This window comes from Macrobrachium rosenbergii, chromosome 18 (assembly GCF_040412425.1).
Source record: "Macrobrachium rosenbergii isolate ZJJX-2024 chromosome 18, ASM4041242v1, whole genome shotgun sequence".
NCBI lineage: Eukaryota > Metazoa > Arthropoda > Malacostraca > Decapoda > Palaemonidae > Macrobrachium > Macrobrachium rosenbergii.
The window spans coordinates 3,478,373-3,500,733 of record NC_089758.1 but is presented as its reverse complement, the minus strand read 5'-3'; the positions used below and the strand labels follow the sequence as shown (position 1 = coordinate 3,500,733).

At 34.7% G+C, this 22,361-nt stretch overlaps 1 protein-coding gene across 1 annotated transcript in view; it reads left to right on the top strand.

Annotated features, from left to right (window-relative positions):
- Positions 1-22,345, top strand: part of LOC136848043 (ras-related C3 botulinum toxin substrate 1) — a 124,995-nt gene extending 102,650 nt beyond the window's left edge. Inside the window, exons 2-5 of the mRNA XM_067120114.1 lie at positions 4,045-4,116; positions 6,591-6,771; positions 7,926-8,060; positions 19,343-22,345. Coding sequence (XP_066976215.1) covers positions 4,045-4,116; positions 6,591-6,771; positions 7,926-8,060; positions 19,343-19,498 — 544 coding nt within the window. The 3' untranslated portion in view covers positions 19,499-22,345. The remainder of the gene's footprint in view (positions 1-4,044; positions 4,117-6,590; positions 6,772-7,925; positions 8,061-19,342) is intronic.
- The last annotated feature ends 16 nt before the right edge of the window (positions 22,346-22,361 follow it).

The window sequence follows — 22,361 nt, the reverse complement described above, 5'->3', positions numbered from 1 at the left end:
ATATATATATATATATATATATATATATATATATATATATATATGCTTGTAATGAAACATATTTATCAGTTCAGTTTATGATTGGTCACTGGTGCGAGGAAAGCAGTGTTTCGCAACGTGTTCATTCCCTTTACCTGCTCTTACGAATAGTACATTTCGAAATAAGCAGGTTAGTTTAAAAAAAAAGGCTATTTATTTACTTGTTGACGCATTCTCCGTTTGTTTTAAGTACGAATCAAAACTCCCACGGAGAAATGAATAGCGCAGCTCTCGGAGCCGGCACTGGGGAAGGACTGTTATGGGCGGGGAAAGAGGAAGTCTGTTCGATGTTCCCTGGCCTTCTATGCGTAGAAGCGAGGTCGGTTTTGACTCGGAGACCAACTGACATCTCTCTTACAAAGACGCACGCAGAAGAGTGGGAGAGAGAATTAATTATTGATGGTAGGAATCGAAAAGAGCAGAAAATTGCTACGAGGGTCAAATTTTATTTGCATGTGATCGTTATGTGATTTTATTAATGTCAGAAAAGACAGTTTTATTGCAGGTAAACAATCAGGTTAGCCTGAATAATGGTTTAGTTAATATGATGGTTACTGGCGTTAGAGGTAAAAGGCAAAAACCTCTTGAGTTTTTCATATTTTATGTCGTGGAATAAAAGATTTCCCGGAGACTATTTAGGTTGTTGAAATGAAGTTCTTTTAAATGGGTCGTATTATTATTAGCAGGTAAAGATATTTTTTTTTTTTTTCATATGCGTAACTCTCTTCACCTTACTTTACGTGAAAATTATTGACAGCTGATGTTTGCTTAAAGTTCCGTGCAGTAAGTTAAAATATCTTCCTTTAATATTCGAAATTAAGTCATCTTTAATTGCAGAAGTGAGTCGTTGTCCCATTTTCGCAAACAAGGTGAAATGCAGGCATTTTTAAGTAATATTTTGCATATTGAATGTAGTATGGTTTCCAGATTTTGTAGGATAAAGTCAAAGTATTCCTAGTCACCCTTTCCGTTTGTCTGTTTCAGTGCAAATATTTTAGAACGTTTAGTTTAAATGTCAGTGTAAGTTTTTAAGGAGTAATAGTTATCCAATTGTTGTGTATGTGACATGATTCTGCACAAAGGAACCTAATATAAATGTCAGGTTCTGGTCCTATTAACCAGCCCAGTCTTATTTCCGTAATCAGGGGATGTTTTCCACTGCAGTGAGAACGACGTTTTTTGTGTCCTCGTTTTTTTTTACCACTTCTAGTTTGTCGTCGTTGCCTGTAAGTCTTCCTGCATACGCTTAAATGCATGTGTTATGTACACAGACATGGTGATAGATAAAGCTGTGTCATTGTCAGCAAGGCAGTTTGAAAAAATGTTGGTGTTGAATTTTTGGACAACTGACATTTCCAGCGTTCAAACCTTGCAGCAGAGAAAAGGTAGGCGGAGACCCACATCCTAAAGGTAATGATGCCGACGTCTGGCGGCCTCAGAGAAGAAAGGACTCCCTCCCCCCTCTCCGAAGTTAATAGACGGCCATATCTTCCTATATTGATCAGCTTCATGTGATTCAGACATTTCATTCTTACGTTTCTGATGCTTCTGCTTCTCTCTCTCTCTCTCTCTCTCTCTCTCTCTCTCTCTCTCTCTCTCTCTGTTCACTTTGTTTGGTTTTGTGTACAGTCCTCCATAGGGATAATTCCCTCTCTGGCAGACCCATGTACGTTTTCAAAATAAGGTGCTTCTTATATTTTCTAATTGTCTTTCAGTGTTTTCTCGTTAGTATCGCAGTTCCTGCAGGATAGGAGAGTCTTTAGTTCCTTTTTAAATTTGCTTTCTTCTTGTATGCTGGTTCACTTCCGGATCGTTTATCAGATTTCTAATAGTGTTAGTTTTATTTCCTACGGACTGTATGTTTATTAAATTGCCTAGAAGATTATTAGTCAAAGCCATGGTCCGTATTATTTTTCACCTTTGACACATATTCTTTACATACTGTGCACTTATTGCCATCATATGTTTTATGTTCAGTATCACTGTGGCCTTTCTTTACACAATATTTACACACACACACTCTCTCTCTCTCTCTCTCTCTCTCTCTCTCTCTCTCTCTCTCTCTCTCTCTCTCTCTCTCTCTCTCGTGTACTGCATAAGAGAAAGGACCAGACGTCTCTTTTGTAGTAGCCAGAAGTGTTGTACCGAACTTGATCTCTAGTTTTACCATATAATGCACCGTTAATAATTGTAGCAGGGTATCAGGAGCGATAATTAAACTTGCCGATGTTCTGGGTTGACAAGGTACATTGTTAACTAAGTTGAAAGACGGTTTATTCCCACCCTCACCCCCACCAAAAGTCATCAGTTGTTGTAAACGGTAAGTAGATAACATCGATCTTTCGAAACTCTAAGCTGGTTTTCCCCTCCCGAAATGACTACTCCTCATCGTGACGCGCTTTCGAGTAGAGCAGAAATTTTATGCGAAACCAACATTCAGCTCTAGCTTGGTACTGAGCGAATTGTCTGTTTGGATGGAAGACACTCAATTCTTTGGGAATTTTACTTGCACGCTTGTCACGTCGCAAAATGAAACTGTTCCCTTTGAAGCTGAACTGTGTGAAGTTAGCGCACTGGCTCTCTTTGGTCTGACTCTACGATGTAGGTTGTTTAACCCAAAACAAATACCTTCCTTGATTCATCTTTTGTAATCAGTTTTTTTTATACCATAGCTACTACTTTATTGAGGAAATAAAGTTGCCTCCGGCTAAGTGTCAAGAATAGTGTGCGCTGTGGAGCGAGTAGGGATACAAAATATATTCTGGGTTAGGAAAACGGAATTCTCTTCTTAACTGTAGGACCATATCATAACGTTTGATAAAGAATAAAATGTTAATTGTTTGTTCAAATGGTCGGGATGGAGGTTGACTGTTTCATTCATTTATGCATACAAGGATGTTATGTCAGTGAAAAAATGGTCCCCAGAATTCTGTTGTGACATTTACCGTGGTTGATGCATTATGTCCTGTACTTGTTTGTCAAACCGGGGGATTTCCATGGTCCGTCCCGAAGTAGTATTTATTCTTTTCTGGCTTGTGTTTGTTTGTTTGTTTGTTTGTCGTTGCGTAAAGATTTTGATTTGATCCATATTGAAATTATTTTATAGATTACTGTTATGTCTTATATATATTTTTTATCATTTTTTCAAATACCCGTAAAGGCATTCTGTTGGAAACGTGTTATGCTAGCTCATGATTTTTTTTGCCAGAAACGAATGTCAATTGCTGGCAAAACATATTAATTACATCACAATTTTGTCAAAAACAACAGAAACCTGGTTTCCCACATCACAAAAAATTTTGCATCTGCTTACTTAAAAAATGTCTCATACATAAGGTCAGCCGCATTTATCTCCCCGTGTTCGCAGTATGATTGATAGGGAAGTAAACAAGAAATTATAAATATTTTCCAAGTATACTGTTGTGCGGGATGTTCGGGAAACAATAGTGTTAGTCATATTACTTTAAGGATGATACATAATAGATATTAAGTGACTTGTACAATTGGAACTGTACCACATCTTGCCTTAGTAAGCTTAGTGGAAATTTTGTACTTGCATTGATGATCGGCTGAAAAACATACTAAGATATAGGAATGGAATTATCGTTTGGTAATATTTAAAGATTAAAAACCAAAAATCTGATGACCTTGTTCATCAAAATGAAACCATAATCCATACTTTTTGGTGCATATATTTTCCTGAAATTCTCCCTGGTTTCTTTGAATATCATTATGTTTCTGACTGGCTTATTTGTCCAAAAATAAAAGCAAAACTGGAAAATTTCCGTTTGTCATTGTGAAAGGAAATACTATTCTGTATTCAGTATATTTTCACTTTTTCCTTAGGTAAGGAAGAAGTGTCCAGTTTTTGTATTGAATTAGTGTTATGTATTATTTGATTCACATTCAGAACACCAAATCTCGCAATTGCAATATCTTCTAGTTTCTTGTAGTTGTCCAGTGTTCGTTTATTTACGTTTAATTCATATTTTCATTCTCTTACAGAGCCGTGGGTAAAACATGTCTGCTTATCAGTTACACCACCAATGCCTTTCCTGGAGAATATATACCAACTGTGTAAGTAAAGTTTATTACAATTTTTTCTCCTTAAAATCAAAGCTTTGTTCTAAATTATGTAAATTACCGATAAGGTGGGGGGTGGGGTTTTTAGTACTAGTGAGAAATGTGGTGTCAAGAGGCGGGAAAAAAACATGTAATTTCAAAGTTTGGGATGGTTTGAACATGTAATGAGAAGGGGTGAGGAACAGTAGATGTGGAAGTAGCTGGAAGAAGGCTTGTAGGAAGTGTATTTTTCACTGCTGTACATATTGCCGTCAAATTCAGGTTCTGCACTTAGAATGTAAATCAACCCATCAGTACCAGTAGCTGATTGGTAAGTATATAAGTATATTATATATATATATATATATATATATATATATATATATATATATATATATATATATATATATATATATATATATATATATATATATATATATATATATATATATATATATATATATATATATATATATATATATATATATACACATATATATATATATACATACACATATATATATATATATATATATATATATATATAGTATATATATATATATATATATATATATATATATATATATATATATATATATATATATATATATATAATATATATATATATATATATATATATATATATATATATATATATATATATATATATATATAATTATCATGGAATCATAAAAAAATGGGGATAGTTGGAGACCTAGATCTGATGGGAATTCAGAAAAAAGAGCACAGGACAGATCTCATTTTACATGTGTACTGTATACATATATAATATACACATACAGTATAATATATATATATTCACTTGTGTAATGCGACAAAACATCGCATGGCTTTTTTAAACTCACAGACATTGGACCAGAAATATCACTTAATATTAAATGCACTTTACCTTAGGAATAACTTACACCAAAAAATGTACTATAATTCTTGGTGGAGGTGGGTTAATGCCGAAGCCAAGTATAATTTCCCCGCTCTCGATGGGTAAATAAGCACGGCAGATTTGGCATTAACTTATACCTCTCTTGGTGGCTCAGTGGTTTGGCCGTCGACTAGATTTGTTGGAAGGTACTGTGTCGAAGGATCGAGACCCAGCAATACCGATCCATTTATCACTAAAAAATTCCCCTACGGTGATAATTCTCCATCGGGGATATTCCCGAAGTAGCGTGAGTTGGATATTAAACAACATTTGTAGCATCATGATTGTATATAAATCACAGTGTGATAAAATTTGTAAGTATATTATGTACATATATATATTATATAATATATATATATATATATATATATATATATATATATATATATATATATATATATATATATATATATATATATATATATATATATATATATATATATATATATATATATATATATATATATATATATATATATATATATTTATATATATATAATATATATATATATATATATATATATATATATATATATATATATATATATAAATATATATATATATTACAGTAAACCTCATTTAATTACAGATTATTTACAGACTCATTATTCGTGGGATTTCTCTGTGGAACATATCTACCGATTATTCATGGAAAATTTGCCCATTTGCGGTATTTTTCACTGAGAAATATTCACTAATTACTGTATTTTCATATAATTTTCATGGCTAAATGCACCTTTTGTGATAAAACTATTATAATACTCAGGTATAAGCATTTTTAGAGGGTTTTTTGTGTTTATCAAGATAAGCAGTTCTAAGTGTTTTTAGAGGGTTTCTGAGTATTCATAAATTTTAGCCATTTGCGGGGGGGGGTTGCGGTACGCATCCCCTGCGAATGTGGGGGTTTACTGATATATATATGTATGTATGTATGTATGTACAGTAAACCCTGTGTTCGCGGTCTCACGATTCGCAGATTTCTCTGTGGAACATATATACGCATTATTCGCTGAAAATCCGCCCATTCACGGTATTTTTCACTGAGAAATATTCACTAAATACCCTATTTTCATCTCATTTTCATGACTAAATGCACTTTTTGTGATAAAACTATAAAAATACTCAGGTAGTGCTCGAGTTACGATGGTTCACCTTACGATAATTCGATCTTGCTGAGGGATCATAATGTTTCCATGCAAATTTGATCAAGAATATTGAGAGATATAAAAGACAAATCCTTATGTAATACAGGAATGTGGTTAAAGTGGGGTGTGATACTATATACTGTAGTTATTGTAGAAAATTAGCAAGTGTAGAATTACTAGCATCCCTTTGATAATCCAACTCATTCATTGCCCTTTCCTTACAGCTTGGTGTTGGATAGAAACAAACGTACTCATGACTGATTGAAAGAAATTTGGCTAATACCTTTTATCATTTTTTTCATTGTACTGTATTAATGTTACTCTTAAATAATTTTTTTCATTATACTATATTAGTGTTACTCATAATGTTTAACCCCATGCTTATTATTCTAAATGCTTCACAGATTTGACAACTACTCTGCTAATGTGATGGTTGATGGGAAGCCAATCAATCTGGGCCTTTGGGATACAGCTGGTCAGGAAGATTACGATCGTCTGCGACCCCTCTCGTACCCACAGACAGATGTCTTTTTAATCTGTTTCTCACTTGTCAATCCAGCCAGTTTTGAAAATGTCAGAGCCAAGGTATTTCAAGAATAGAGTAATCCTTCTGTTGTTGTCACTCATTACCCTTAGGGTATATTTTCTCCTTTCAATGCATAAACTCTTAAATTTTAAATCAGAAAACTTTTCCAGAGTATATTTCATTGACGGTTCATATTTAGTCTCTTTGGAACCTATAGTAAAAGAAAAATCTTAAATATGAGCCAGTTAGTGAGAATATAAACTAACTAGTTATTCATAATGTTTTATCAGTTATACAATAATGTACAGTGGTTTTACATGTCAGAGTCACCTTTGTACAATGTTACAATGTGTTATTACATTCATACTCTTACTCAGAGGAAATGTTTTGTGTTACATGAAATACAGCACAGTATTGTCAGGTATAGTATACAGTAATCCTGCTGTAATGGACTCACCATTGAGAGCCTTCTGTAGATATTAGACTATTTTTTATCAAACAGACTTGTGTATTGTAAGAAATTTTCTAAATTTACCTTAGCTATGAATGAGAGATACAAGGAGATTGATTTAGTGCTATTTCTTTCATAAGCTCTTTGCATAATTATAAAATTTGTCTGGCCAACTTTGGTGATCACTGTTTATTGTGTGCTTCATTACAGTTGTACTGTGCTGTTAGTTTTGTTACTTGTATGTATGTGTGTTTACAGGGTACATCATATTTATCTTGTGCTTCTTTGGTTATTACGTATGCTGTGTTTGTAGGCATTTTTAATGATCAGTTTATGTATCCTTTATTAAGCAAAACAGTCTAGTTCAACTACAGTATTCAAAAAATAAAAATACTCCATTCTGTAACCTTGGAATAGCACCAAGGAAGCTTCTTCATATAAGTACAGTACTAATGGCACGTGCGTGTGCTCACACACGTGTGTGTGTGTAATCACTCTGACAAACTCAAAGCAACTTGTGAACCCGCTAAATTACAATGCTGTTAATTACTTCATGAACATTTTAAAATTCGTGCAAACACAAACATCACTGGTTATGTTTTAAGTGAAAGAGAGACAGTTTCCCAAGAAGAAAGCAGCAGAGAAAGACAGGAAACAGAAACAAACTCAGAGGTACAGTTGCCTGCCATTTTTCAGATGTAAATTTTTTTCTCATGATGTATCTGTAAACGATGTTTTTATTAATACAAATATTACTTTCAGTGGTATCCAGAAGTGCGCCATCATTGTCCAAATACTCCCATCATTCTGGTTGGAACGAAGCTTGATTTACGAGATGATAGAGAAACTTTAGATAAGTTGAAAGACAAGAAGCTTACTCCTATTTCTTATCCTCAGGTAAGCTCGTGAGGAGCCATTCTGTCCGCTTTTGACCTGTATGTAGCAATTAAGTTTCCGGTTAGTTTTGTTTGATATAATCTGAATGATTTAGGTAAGCCTTGATGTTTATGCCCATCCCACTGCAAGTGGTACTAAAGGCTCTTTCGAATATCCTTTCAGCCTCAGATACATTGTTTTTTGCCCCTTGACGTAGGCTCTTATCACACATTTTCCAACTTCATAAACATTATCTTACTACAGTTTTCATCTCTCATTGGAGGACAAATCCCTCAGGAGAGCCTATGAGTCTAGAAATGTGACTCATTGGTCACAGTAAGTTTATTATTATTATTCAGAAGATGAACTTTATTCATATGGAACAAGCCCAAAGGGGCCAATGACTTGAAATTCAAGCTTCCAAAGCATATGGTGTTCATTCGAATGAAGTAACAGAAGGTAAAAATTGGAAATACAGAAAGAGGAGATCAGCTATTATAAAAACAGTCCAACAGTGTGAGGAATAAAGGACCTCTGGGACTGAGAAGTTCGACAGCGAGGCACATTTACTGCTTATTGGTGCTGCTATTCAGCGAATTAGGTTGCTCTTATCAGGAAAAGGGGATCGGGGATCAATTGTGAATGTGAAAGATCTCTGTTAAAATATAATGATGATTTAAGAAAGTTTACTTGAGTAGTTTTTATTGTTGTTATTATTTTTTTATTTTTTTCACTATTTAATTTTTTTTTTTTGATCTATCACAGTCATGCTATTCGACTGGTTGGTTTTTATAGTGTGGGGTTCCGGGTTGCATCCTGCCTCCTTAGGAGTCCATCACTTTTCTCACTATGTGTGCTGTTTTTAGTAGCACACTCACCTGCATGAGTCCTGGAGCTACTTAGGCATCTAGTTTTTCCAGAGGGATCTTGGGATTGTGCCTAGTGTTCCTGTGATTATGGGTACAATTTCCACTGGCATATCCCATATCCGTCTTTTGATTTTCTGGTCTTGATTCTTATCAATTTTTTCTCTTTCTTTTTCATCTACTCTGGTGTCCCATGGTATTGCCAGTTTTTTCTCTCTTTCTCATCTACTTTGGTGTCCCATGGTATTGCCACATCAATGAGTGGTACTTTCTTCTTGATTTTGTCAACCCAACGTCACGTCTGGTCTCTTGGCACATATCACGCCATCTGTTCTGATACCATAGTCCCAGATGATCTTTGCCTGATTGTTTTCTGTCCCTCCCGCAGGAGTACCTACTGCAAGCTAACTGGTGTGTCTTGCACAGGCTCCAGTGGAGGGCTTTTGCTACTGAATCATGCCTTTTTTGTACTGGTTCTGTGCAAGTGCCAGACATTTGCCTGCTATGTGGTTTATGGTCTCGTCTTTCATACTGCACTTCCTGCATATGATACTGCATACGGGTGAGATGTTATTTCCATCTATTGTACTTTGAACACATCTGTTCGTAGGGCCTGATCTTGTGCTGCTTTTAGCATTCCTTCTGTTTCTTTCTTGAGTTCTCCCCTTTGTAGCCATTTCCATGTTTCATCGCTGGCCAGTTCTTTAGTCTGTCTCATGTACTGTCCATGCATTAGTTTGTTGTGCCTTTCCTCTGTTCTGTTTTTCAGTCTCCTGTCTCTATATTTCTGGGTCTTCATCTACTTTTATCAGTCCTTCTTCCCTTGCACTCCTTAGCCAGTTGTCTTCACTGGTTTTCAGATATTGCCCCGTTGCTCTGCTCTCGATGATGACGCAGTCCTCTATGCTTAGTAGCCCTCTTCCCCCCTCCCTTTCGATGTATTGTCTGTATTTGCTCTTGGGTGTATTGCTTTGTGTATTGTCATGTGTTTCCTAGTTTTCTGGTCTATGCTGCAGAGTTCAGCCGTTGTCCACTCCACTCCTCCTACGCTGTATCTGATTACCAGTACTGCCCATGTGTTTATGGCTTTCATCATGTTTCCGCCGTTGAGTTTTGACTTGAGTATCGCCTTAAGTCTCTGCATATATTCTTTCCTGATTGTGTCCTTCATCTCTTGGTGTTTTATATCCTCTCCTATTATTCGCAGGTATTTGTATCCTGTTTCATCTATGAGTTTGATGCTATTCCTGTGTGGTAGCTTTATCCCGTCAGTCCGTGTTACTTCGCCTTTTGTATGTTTCTATTCCAAACTCCATCCTGATGTCCCCAGATAATCCTTACAGCCTAGATTAGGGTATCTATTTCTTTGATGCTCTTACCATACAGCTTGATGTTGTTCATGAACATCAGATGGTTAATTCTGTTGCCTCCTTTCTTAAGTTGGTACCCAGCATCCATCTTCTGCAGTACTTTTGTCATGGGAATCATGGCTACTACGAAGAGTAGTGAGGGCACTCCTAATGTTAACCTCTGCTAGTCTTATCCCAGACCATGGAAGTACTGTATTCCAGTTGCGCATTGTATTTTTAAGAAAGCTGATGGTGTTTTCTTGTGTCCCATATATTTTCAGACATTCTATTAGCCACGTGTGCGATATCTTGTCGAAGGCTTTCATGTAGTCAATCCATGCCTTGCTTAGGTTGGTTCTCTTTCTCTTACTATTCTTCATTACCATTTTGTGTATGAGGAGCTGGTCTTTTGTGCCCCTGCATTTCCTTCTGCAGCCTTTCTGTTGTTGGGGAATGGTGTTTGTATCCTCTAGGTAGTTAGTTGTATAGCCTTTCACTGATGATACCTATTAGTAACTTCCACATTATTGGTAGTAGGCCTGTAGTTACTTGCTATATTTCCCTTGTTCTTGTCTTTCTGTACTAAGGATGTTCTCCCTGTGGTCATTCATTTGGGCGCATGGTGGTTTGTGATACAGTGCTGGAGGTGTTCTGCTATTCGTGGTGGTAGGGTCTTGGAAGTTTTTGAGCCAGTATCCATGGACCTCATTGGGACCTTGGGCTTTCCAATTGGGCATTTTCTTTAGTTGGTGTCTTCCTGTCTCTGTCGTGATCGCGGTGAATCTTTGTTTTATTCTCCCCATTTCTTCTGCCTTGACTTTCTGGAGCCATGTTGCATGTTTGTTGTGTGATACTGGATTGCTCCATATGTTTTCCCAGAGTCTCTTACTTGGTTCGGCTTCAGGAATTTCCATGTGGTTGTCTTCCCCTCTTAGTTGGCTGTATAGTCTTTTCTGGTTTGTACCATTGGATCTTATGTGCTTTGGCTTTAAGCCTCTGTTTTATATCTTCTATTGAGTTGTTTAGTTCCTTCTCCTGTACTTTGTATTTCTCATTCAGTTCCTCTCTTGTTTTCTTGCCTCTTAGCCTCTTTTCTGCCATCTCTTTTCAGTTTACTCAAGTCAGATCTCATTGCCATGATTTGTTTTTCCAGGCGCCTTTTCCAAGGTGGTTGCTGTTTTGGTTTCTGTTGGGTTGGTTGTGTTGGTGGTGTTGATGTTTGTATCCCCATGAGTTCTACTACTAGTCTTGCTCCAGCGTATGCCAGGTTATTTGTTTCTGTGATACTGGTGGTGTGTATTAGTCCCATTTCATTAACTTCACTTGTTTTCTCCCTTAGTTTCTTTGTGTTGTAGGCTTTCATTTAGGGGAACTTTGTTCTTCTCTATCTGGCTTCATCCATTGTCTGATCTTTTCCACACATTCCGACCTCTGTTACATCTTCGGTGTTTCTGTGTGTGTTGTTGTTTGGTAACTCATCATTCCTGTCGTTTTCTGTGTCATCATCTCTTAGTTCGTCTTCTTGTCCTTCGATGCTGGGTGTTATTTCTCTTTCCAGTTCCTCTCTCTGTTGTGGAGAGCCAGTTCTTTTTCTTTGTGTTCCTTACTTGGTCGGCCAGCCTCTGTTCTGTTTGAGGGGTGTTATTTCTCTTATTCCATATGTTGACAAATCTTCTGTATCCTCTTTCTGTTGGGTTGTTTCTGATGTAGCATCTCCATATTTCCTTATTTTCTTCACTTGTCCATTTCTTCTTCTGGTTTGCATCTGTAGCTCCAGTCTCTGGTTGCTGGTTGCTGTCATTGTGGTGGTCAGTTGCTGGATGACGACCTCCCCGTCGATTGGGTTGTATATCTGGCTGATGGATGAAGCTCCTCTGTTGCCAGAGGTTCCATTTACATCGTTGTCGTTTATTCTTTTGTTTCTTTCCATCATTGCTGAGTTTTGCTATTTAACCCATAGCTGGACCCTTCCCGATCAGGAATAGATGCTCATTTACAGCTAAGTACACTGAGGAAATTGTGGTAAAGATCTTTTCCCAAGGAATCAGTGCCGAGGACAGTGGTCACCCATCCAACGACTGACCAGCCCCAATGTTGCTTAACCATTCCATCGATGAGCTAAACACTAATAAAAAATTGGAACAGGACAAATATGTCATAAGATTGTGGCATATTTCGTACCAGAATAACAGATCAGTTTTATCTGAGTGAACTGTTTAGATCACATTTGCAGGGGCTTTGAATGTACAGTAAACATATTACTACAGGTATTTTCTTTGAAATGCAATAGGCATTTTTGTACAAAATGGAGATATTCAGTTCTCAAAACATTACATAAAAGTATTTGTGGACATTTGTCAGTATTCTGTTAATTGAAGAAACTTTCCAATGCGGGTAAGTATAGGTAATGTCCATTCTTATTACTGACAGACTAGAAAATGGAACATCTTAATGTAGCATTTTAAGCAGCAGTCTGTTCACTGTGTATATAAGCCAGTAATAATGTTATAAAGGCAAATTTCTAAAATTTTGCACACCATCAAACCTGCATTGTGCCTAAGGAATCCTTAATCACGTTAAAACTAAAGTTGACATGGGAACATCTTTTGAGAAACAAGCTGTTATGTTCCATAAAGAGGTCAGATAAAAAAGAAAAGCAGAACTAACAGTGAGAAAGTAATATCCATCAGTAAAAAATTAAAGGTCTCGGAACCAACAGTGAGACAGTAATATTCATCAATCAAAAATTAAAGTTCTTAGGTTAGTACTGTATTTTGTATACACGTGCTGGAAAGTTCATGTAGCATACTGTATGAATGGTAAATGCAAAGGGGGTTTAAATTTAATCAGAAAACTGTCCGGTACAACCTGGGTGCCAGTAGATTGTTGCTCAGTAAAGCAGCTGTACTGTCAATAGTAAACTACTGTCAAGTACAAGGATTAGCATGTGACTTGACGTTGAGCAAGTCTGTTCATAATGAAGGACTAAGAATCTGCTTTGGGTTTCTTTATAGGCTCCAAATACTGTTTATCATTGCAAGTTAAAATTGGTGAAACCCTCAGTCTGTGCCATGTGATCTAATAGGTGTATAATAAAAATAAAAGTAGTAATCCTTCCATGATAAAGTTATTGGACTAAAAGAGACATTCATTCATAACCATCATATACCCTTGCCAGTCAGAGCTAACTGGTTTATGAATTTCAAAGGTACTAGAATATCCTCCTCCTTGGATCTTTAAGATCCAGACTTGTAGCCATTTCTTCTATTGATGAATAAGTTATGCAGATATTCCTGAACAGCATAAAAACACAAAATAGAATTGATGCAAGAGTTAACACAGTGCAGTTTATAGAGGTCTCCAAATCTCCATGAGGTGTAGGATTTGGTGCCATATCAATTTAAACATATTATTTCTCTTTTTCTATTAATGCTTTAGGTTTTGCAATAGAACTGTTTGCAATAAATTCACCAGCTAAGATTTTTAAAAATTTCAATTTTGTGAATTTCATTTATCAGAAGGGTCATATAAGGTCTTCAAAATTATTAACTTAAAAATTTCTTGTACAAGAAAATCTTATCTAGTGTAGAAGAATTTTGTGGATCCATGGTCATGTAGGTTTTAATACTGACAAGATGATGGTCAGGCAGCCAGACATACACCTACTGTGGCTGGGTTAAATTTAGCAAACTCTGTCAGTGATTATTTAAGTCATCATCTTGAGTAAATTTTAGACTATATGCAATAATGAATCTGATAGCAGCTCATTGTTGAATCGTGGTGTTCTTCATACCAAAGACTGTTATTTGTCTAGTCTCTGAATTATTCTCACACATTGAAAATGTTAACAGTAGTTTTGATAGGGTAACTGCTGTTTGTCCTCAAAAGAGTTACTCACTTGGTCCCCAGAGCCCCAAAAGAGAGACCAACCAATCGCAAAGAATTCTCTTCTAGTTGGTCTTGACCAAAATACTGCATGTTGGCACAATGATAGAATATAAAGGCCTCAAGACAAGAGGGCTCTCTCTCTTTGTCTACAGCGACTGCCTAGGTTCATTCCTTATCCTTTACACACTGATGTGGCATTAGTGCATATGTCGGCCCTTTTCCACATTACTCCCTTGGTCTTCAGAGCATGAAGAAACTCCACTTTTTCACTTGTTTATTTTTGTCCTTGGATCTTTTTTCAGTTACCTTGGAAGAACTAAACTCAGAAGTAAGTTCTATAAGTTAAATTTTTTTAGCTGGTAGCTTTATTTTTGTTAAAAGTTGCTCTCACAAGGCGAGAAATTAGGTATGGATTGCTAGGCCATGGTACTGTGCTGTTTTCTCTTTCTGTGGCTGACAAGTGATATTTAACAGTACAGTAATAATATTAGATGTTTTAGTTTTGAGAATCAGTAATTTATGACCTTTTAACATTAGTAGATATGCTAGGCTACTTACATCATGAATGGTGGTAGCCTAACTTCTTGCTTACAATAGGTAGCCATGATGGCGGTTCCCAGTCGTGCTTGACTTCCAAACCTTGGCATTATTTGTTTTGCAAATCTACTTTCAACAAATATTACTCCGCCACTAGTGACATCACTTTAAGAAAATTCTCGTGGTCACAATTGATTTTTCCTGGTTTATATATATATATATATATATATATATATATATATATATATATATATATATATATATATATATATATATATATATATATATATATATATATATATACAATTTTATATATAATATATATATATGTATAAGGAATTTTTCATTAACCTAGGGGAAGGCTAATCAAGCACACTCCCAGACTGGGCAAACTTTAAGGTTAGCCAGTTTAAGAAAAAAACAAACCAATGGAAAGAGGAAGATATGCAAATGCACATGGTGTAAAAAAAAAAATTAGAAAAATTTTTCCCTACCTTCCACAGAAAGTTGAAAGTGACTATTTACAACCCTGTGTGGTGCCTCTTTTACAAGGCACTCATAAAAATATGTTAATTTTACCAAGTTATTTTATTTTGTAAGGTTATAATTCCAGCTGACACAGTATCATAACAGATAAGAACTAAAATCAGTAACAGATTTTGAGTATATTTGTTGTAAAATGTTTATGAGATTTACTGAGATGGGGAGATGCAGTAACTTTTTGTGAGGTATACATGTTTTTTTTCTAATATTTCTTTGCCCATTTCATTGCGTACCTTCCTCCTTCTCCCCTGTTGGTGGATGCCAGTTGCCACCAACTGTGTGTTGTTTTTAACAACTCCAGCTAGCACCAGAGAATTTATCTTTACGTTAAGACTGAAGGTTTGATAGTTACGAAAAATACAAATTTATTTAAAATTTGTCATATTTGTAAAAAGTTATACTTTGATAAAATCTGTACTGTTACTGAAAAAGGACTATTACTGAAAAAGACAAATCCTATGGGACAGCCTTGTGAGAAGTAAGAGAATTAGTGCAGTGGTCTGGTTAAACATTAATAACAACAACTTGACAAATTATATGAAGATGGTAAAAATATAGAAGTACTGTATGTTGGATTCCTGGCCGTGTAGACATTTTAAAAAATGAAGAAGCTGATGAAGCACCCAAAGCTGAAGCTACAACGACAAAGTTCACATTCTGATATTCCCATTATTGATTATGAAATGTGTAAAACCCATTATAGTATATAAATTGCAGAATTTGTGGAATAATGAACTAATAATAACAAATTGAGGCAGATCAAGCCAGTGTTTGAATTGGGAATTTGTCATATCAAAGGGAACATGCCATTAATTTTGAATCTGTAGAATTTTTTCACACTCATTTGACCCATGGATATTTGATGAACAGCCCACATGATCCAATCCTTTTATGTACAGAATGTAAAGTAACACTAACAGTTGGATATTTTTTGTGTAACAGTGTAAAATATAATCAGCAATGAACGGCGGGCTTTGGAACATAATCTCCATTTTTTAATGAACCTAATTATAAAATTTTTTAAAATCTAATCCTTATCATTAATAAAGACCGATCCTTTGGTCCAGCCCTCTGAAAGTTAAATAGTTTAGAGGTCTGGTTAGCTTACACACTGTAATAATAATAATAATAATAATATAAGGAAAATGGTTGTCATTGGAGTAAAATGAACACCTTTAGTTATGTATTTCTTTTATATATCGAATGAAGAGTGGATCAGCATTGAAGCTGAAGGTGGAAATAATGTGGGCCTGTGTTGTATAATAAGGCATTACTTGGCTATAAGCACACTTTGAGTGCAGGTCATAGACATGAAATTAATAGGCTTTGTCTAATAATGAATCTGATAATAATTTTAGGTGTGTTAAACTCATTGTTGGATTTTGTTGTTCTTCATCCCAAAAAGATAACCATATTGAAGTAGTTTCAACAAGTTGGTCATACTTGTTTGACCCATGGGTATTTGATGAATGGTTCTCATTGTTGCAGTGTGTAGGACAGTACTTGAATGTTGGATGGGTCCAGTCTTTATTGAATGTTATATAGGTCCAGTCTTTAACCATCAGTAAATATCAAGTCTTAACACGTTGACTACTATGTGCTCCATATATGGTTCACAGGGGACTTCTCTGAATGATGAGTTGTCCCTATGTGGTACACATGCTAAGAATTATATCTTTTTTCAAGTATCCAAAATTTAATCAAAATGGGCATTTTTTATACCAAAATATTATTGTAATATATTGGAAATTAATTAAATTAAGCTAGAACATTAACTAAACACTTTATTTATTACTGAAAATAAAATATGCTGGCAAAAGGGGCATATATTTTTTTAAATTCTTTCCTTCTTTCAGTAAAAAAAATAGAAAACATTATCATTAGATCAACAAAAATGCTATCCTTTTAACCCTAGATTATATTTATATAAATTCAGTAGAAAAATAAATCAGTTTGGCAAACATTTTACTTCTGAAAAAAATTAATAGAGGTGTATTATTTATTTATGACCTTTATGATTGATTTTCAACATCAAAATATAGGTTTTCCGTTACTTATTATGATGTGATTTGCATGATTTTGGGGTTTATTTCCAAAAAATGAATATTCTTATCCTTCATAAAGCAAATGATATATTGTATACAAAATTAATAAAATTACGATTGTCAGAACACAGAGGACATATTAGCTAACTCGGCAAAACTGTGTTTACTGATTACAGTTTTTCAGATTAGCTATGGAGAGGGGGGCAGTATTCTGACAAGTCGTAATTTTATTAATTTTGTATATATCATTTGCCGGGGAAGGATAAGTATTCATTTGCGATGGAAATAAACCTCAAAATCATTCAAATCACATCATAATACAACAGAAAAACCTATATTTTATGTTGAAAGCAATTAATGTCCATAAGTAAAATAATACCTAATAGTGTCCTTTTCTTGGTGAAAAAATATCCATTTATATTTTGTATGATGAAGGAAATCATGTAGTATTTAGAGTACAAGTATAAAATTAATATTCTTTCTGTTTTGCTTCTACATAAGAAAAACAAATTAACTTTTCATCATATTGGGACAATGGGTAATTTGTATTTCATCATATTGGGACAATGGGTAATTTGTATATCAGTCTATATATGTATGTGTGTATGTAATGCATGTATGTAATGCATGTATGTATGTATATATATATATATGGATAGACACGTACAGAAAAATGGGCTACTGTATACAGATGGGCAGATACAGTATATGAATAAGAACTGCAGAAGACCTAAATAATTTACTTGTATATAAATACTTTTTTTTATGCAAAATACAAATTTATATTGCCAAAAATACAGCCTGTATATATGTTTCCTAATGTGTGTCTGTCTGTAACATGTATGTGCATCTTATATATATTATATTCATGTGTATGTTTATATATATTCCTATATACACATGTGTGTGTACTACAAATTTCATGTACACATGAAAACATACAAAGGCCTATATATATATATATATATATATATATATATATATATATATATATATATATATATATATATATATATATATAGCCTATATATATGTGTGTGTGTGTGTGTGTGTGTGTGCATGTACATACACATTTGTGTGTGCATGTGTGTCTGCAAAACACCAAATGACTAATAAATCAGTTATAAAATAACAATATATTGAAATTCTACACATTTTTCAGTTGACCACATGTGGTACATATCGCTTATAGTAACGTGTGCAGTCATTCAGGGCGATGTGTGCCTTTAGAGTCACACTGAGTATGAGCCACGTCTGGTACACGTTGCATACGGTAATTCCCTAGATCAGTCTGAGCGATATGCACCATAACTGAACATCCACAGTGTGACCATATTTGGCACACAACGCCAGCAGAACTATCTCTAATAGTTTTGACGCATGAGCCATATATGACCACATCTATTATGTCCATATTAGGTACACAACGCCTGTAATTAAGACTTTTGTTATGTCAGGCGAAGTGTACCACATAAAGTCACGCTTTTTACACTGGCTGAGCACTCGGCTTACCTTAGGGATACACCATAACAACTCTCACGTCAATAGCTAGCTGGTTACTGATTTTATGAGGGTTAAAAGAGAACGCCCATTGGGCCGTTTCACAGCATTGCCAATCGCAGTCAACGTGTTAAAAAGATATCCCTGTTGGAAGTTTTGTGTTCAACATTTCTGGTTTATCCAGTTGTTAAATTTTTGAGTAGTAACTTTTAAACTTTCAATATGTGGGATTGTTCATGTTTTATGCATCATTGAAAGAAGTTACATTACAGTTAATTTGAAAAGATTATGATCTCAGTAAATCTTTTGGAAAATAAACTCTCCAAGTTTAGACTTTCATTCTATTTTTCAAAACGTCAGGATTTGCATCTTACCTTATTATACAGAAATGGACAGTAATTGTAAGGTTATTTAATTGCACATGGAGCAAATAAAGTACAAATGGTAGTTCTTGTTTGGCCATAAGGTATTATGCTTATTCTACATTTTTGTTCTTTTAACTGTATCTGCTGTGATGTAGACTTTGCTAAATTTAACAGTAGAGTAGGTAGTTCTTTAAATTTCAAATGTTTCAGGGATTGTCTATGGCTAAGGAAGTTGGAGCCACCAAATACCTTGAATGCTCAGCCCTCACTCAGAAAGGCCTGAAGACTGTGTTCGATGAAGCTATCCGTGCAGTTCTGTGCCCTCTACCCCGACCGCCTAGGAAGCGCAAATGTACCCTTCTCTAAAACCTCAAGATTTTTTCTAGGCATTGATGGGATTTTTGTTTGTATTGTTATACTGAAAAGAGGAAGATGGTAGATTTTTATGGCAATAGATAAATCTTGTTCAAGAGTCTATATATACAGTTGTAAATGTTGGAGTTTACCATTTTTGTTACCCATAGTTTTATTTGTAGCTAAGGAACCAAATCATCTGTTTTATTGGACAGTGTATCTGAATGGAAGTATTAATTGGTTTACAGTTAATGAAAGCATATCATTAGCCTTAAATGCTCTTTAGGGGGATTCAGCCCTTATACAAATGTTGCTTAGCCTCACAACAGAGGTTTAAGTGTATATTTTGGGAAATGTTGAATGGAAATTTAGTGAAGTAGTTCATTAATTGCCCTAAATTCTTCCATCTTCCCTTTAGACTTGGTGATCATAGGGGCCACTCCTGATTTATCTACCGATAACATGCAGCAGTGTGCAAGAGTACTTTAGTTGCTGTAATTTGATAATGCAAAGGCAGTTGTCCCACAATGATTGCAGAGTGCAAACTTTGTAGCATCTCAATGTTAGCTGTTTATATTCTAGCAACACCTTGTGATGCTCTTGAATCAAGTTGCAGTATATTTTGTATTAGCTTGAAAAGGATAATTTTATGGAGGAAGAGATCAAGAATTTAAATGTGTGCAGACAGTGTTTCTTTGGTTTAGCCACTTTGTCCAACCCAAGACCCTACCCAAATATTTTGTGTTAATGATAAATAATTAATCAAAAGTGGTTCTATCTTTCATTGTATGGTCTTGAGCACAGGGTATTCATGAAGTTGAATGTTTTCTTAATTAAAATGGATCATAGGCAGTCACTTTCATATAACCAAAATTCTTATTTTCACACATTAGTTATCAAGATGTTATGTGCTAGGACAGAAGTTATATTTTTAAAGTTTTATTATTTAAAAAAAAATTATGTACCAAAAGGGAACATTTGTCTGCATTAATTCTGAAGCTAGTGCAAATGTGTAGGGTCACCTAGCACAAACTGCAAAACTGCTTTAATGATAAAAAGTAGGTATGGAATAGCCATAAGTATCTGTGATTATCATCTGTATTGTTTATATTTTAGGAAGTTGTCACTGTACGTCTTGCAGTTTGGATTGCTTGACTACTGAATCCATGGGTAGGGTCGTATGTATGCAGTGATTGTAAGCCAAGTTGCTAATACCCTTGAAGTGAGCATTGCAGTTCATCTCATGGTACATCAACGATGATTCAGCTAAGTAGAATATTAACATTGAACTCCTCACATTCCTGAAATTGCTTCACGCAGGATACTTGCATTTTTTTTTTTTTTAGCAATATTAGATACTGTGAATGCTACTGTTACTGAAATTGTACTTGGTTGTTGTTTATGGTGAGCAGTCTCCTTGACAATTACAACAACAGTCTGATTTGGGCAGAACACCTAGTTGATTACCATCCAGTTGGTAGTACATCATTCATTTGTTTTGTGCGTGTGTAAGTGAGGAGTCTTTGGAATTTGTCTGCTTTCATTAGCCACTTCATTACATCCAGAATCATGAATATCTCATGAAGTCATTGCATGTTTCATTGTTGTTGTTCTAAGTTGCTTAACTCTTTAAGTGTTGATAGTGATGGAAAGAAATCATTGTATATAATTTTATAATTGCTACGAAGATCATGTGAAAAAATGAAGATTTAACAACTTTCAAATAAAACTTTATGCATTTCTAGTGAATTATGCTAGCGTATGGTATAGACATTGACAGTTGACCATATTTTTTTTGTGATATATCAAGATTGAAATTTCAACAAACCTATCTTTATCAAGTAATGCTATTGCTCTGTAATCATTGATAGAATGTGCTTATGGTATTTTATTGAAATTCCCCCTTTTTTTTTTTTAATTGGATAATGCTTTAAGGACTTTGTAAACATGTTCCTAACACAATGGAAGTAACAGTCAAGTATAGTGTTACTGGGGTTCTTTGAATTTGAGGGTTGCTAGAAACTAATTTTCCTCACTTTGTAAAGCTTGTCATTTTAACACTGGTTTATAAGTTAACTATCAAGGAAGGTAGTTATTGGTTTGTAACTATCAAGGAAGGTAATTATCAGAATTACGTTCTCTTGCTGGAAGCATGATTTTGTATAGAGCAAATATACTTTCATTGGATTCCTAAATTTGTGTAGTGGACAGACTTTCGAATACCCTTGATAATGTTACGCAGCAAGTGAATAAGCCTGCTCTGGTCTTATATTAAAATTGTAGTTGTCGTTTTTATTGAATTAATGTGCTAACTTCAAAAGTGTTAAGTTTTAATTGTCTAATACTGTATTTCTAGTATGTGCATTATTTTTTAAGTTAGTTTGAAAGTCCTTAATATGGAAATTTGTATATTTAATATCCTGTGATCTGGAGTAACTTTAGGATTCCATTTTCTTTGAATTTCATACTGGTTTCCTTAAACTACCTTTAGATATATTTTTATGATCCCAATGTTGCAATTGGTACGTAAACTCATAGGTGCTACGGACAAGGTATTCTCCGCAGAATCTGGTTTTGCAATGTTACCCCGAACTTGTATTATTAACATGCAGGCTACATACATCATTGGCATTTAAAGGTCATTCTTGAAGGATTTTTTTTATATATATATGAAGAGCCTACTGCTAGAGCCAATTTGGAAGTAAAGAAGACTTTCAAGCTCTTGAAGTAAACATTTAATAGCACAAGGGAATTTGTAGCCTATTTGTGCACAAATTACATTAACATGTTAAAAAGTTTGTAAAGTGTTTTTACATTTGTAAATAGGGATGTCAGATAAATAAAATGTATAAATTTAAACTGGTTATTAATAAAC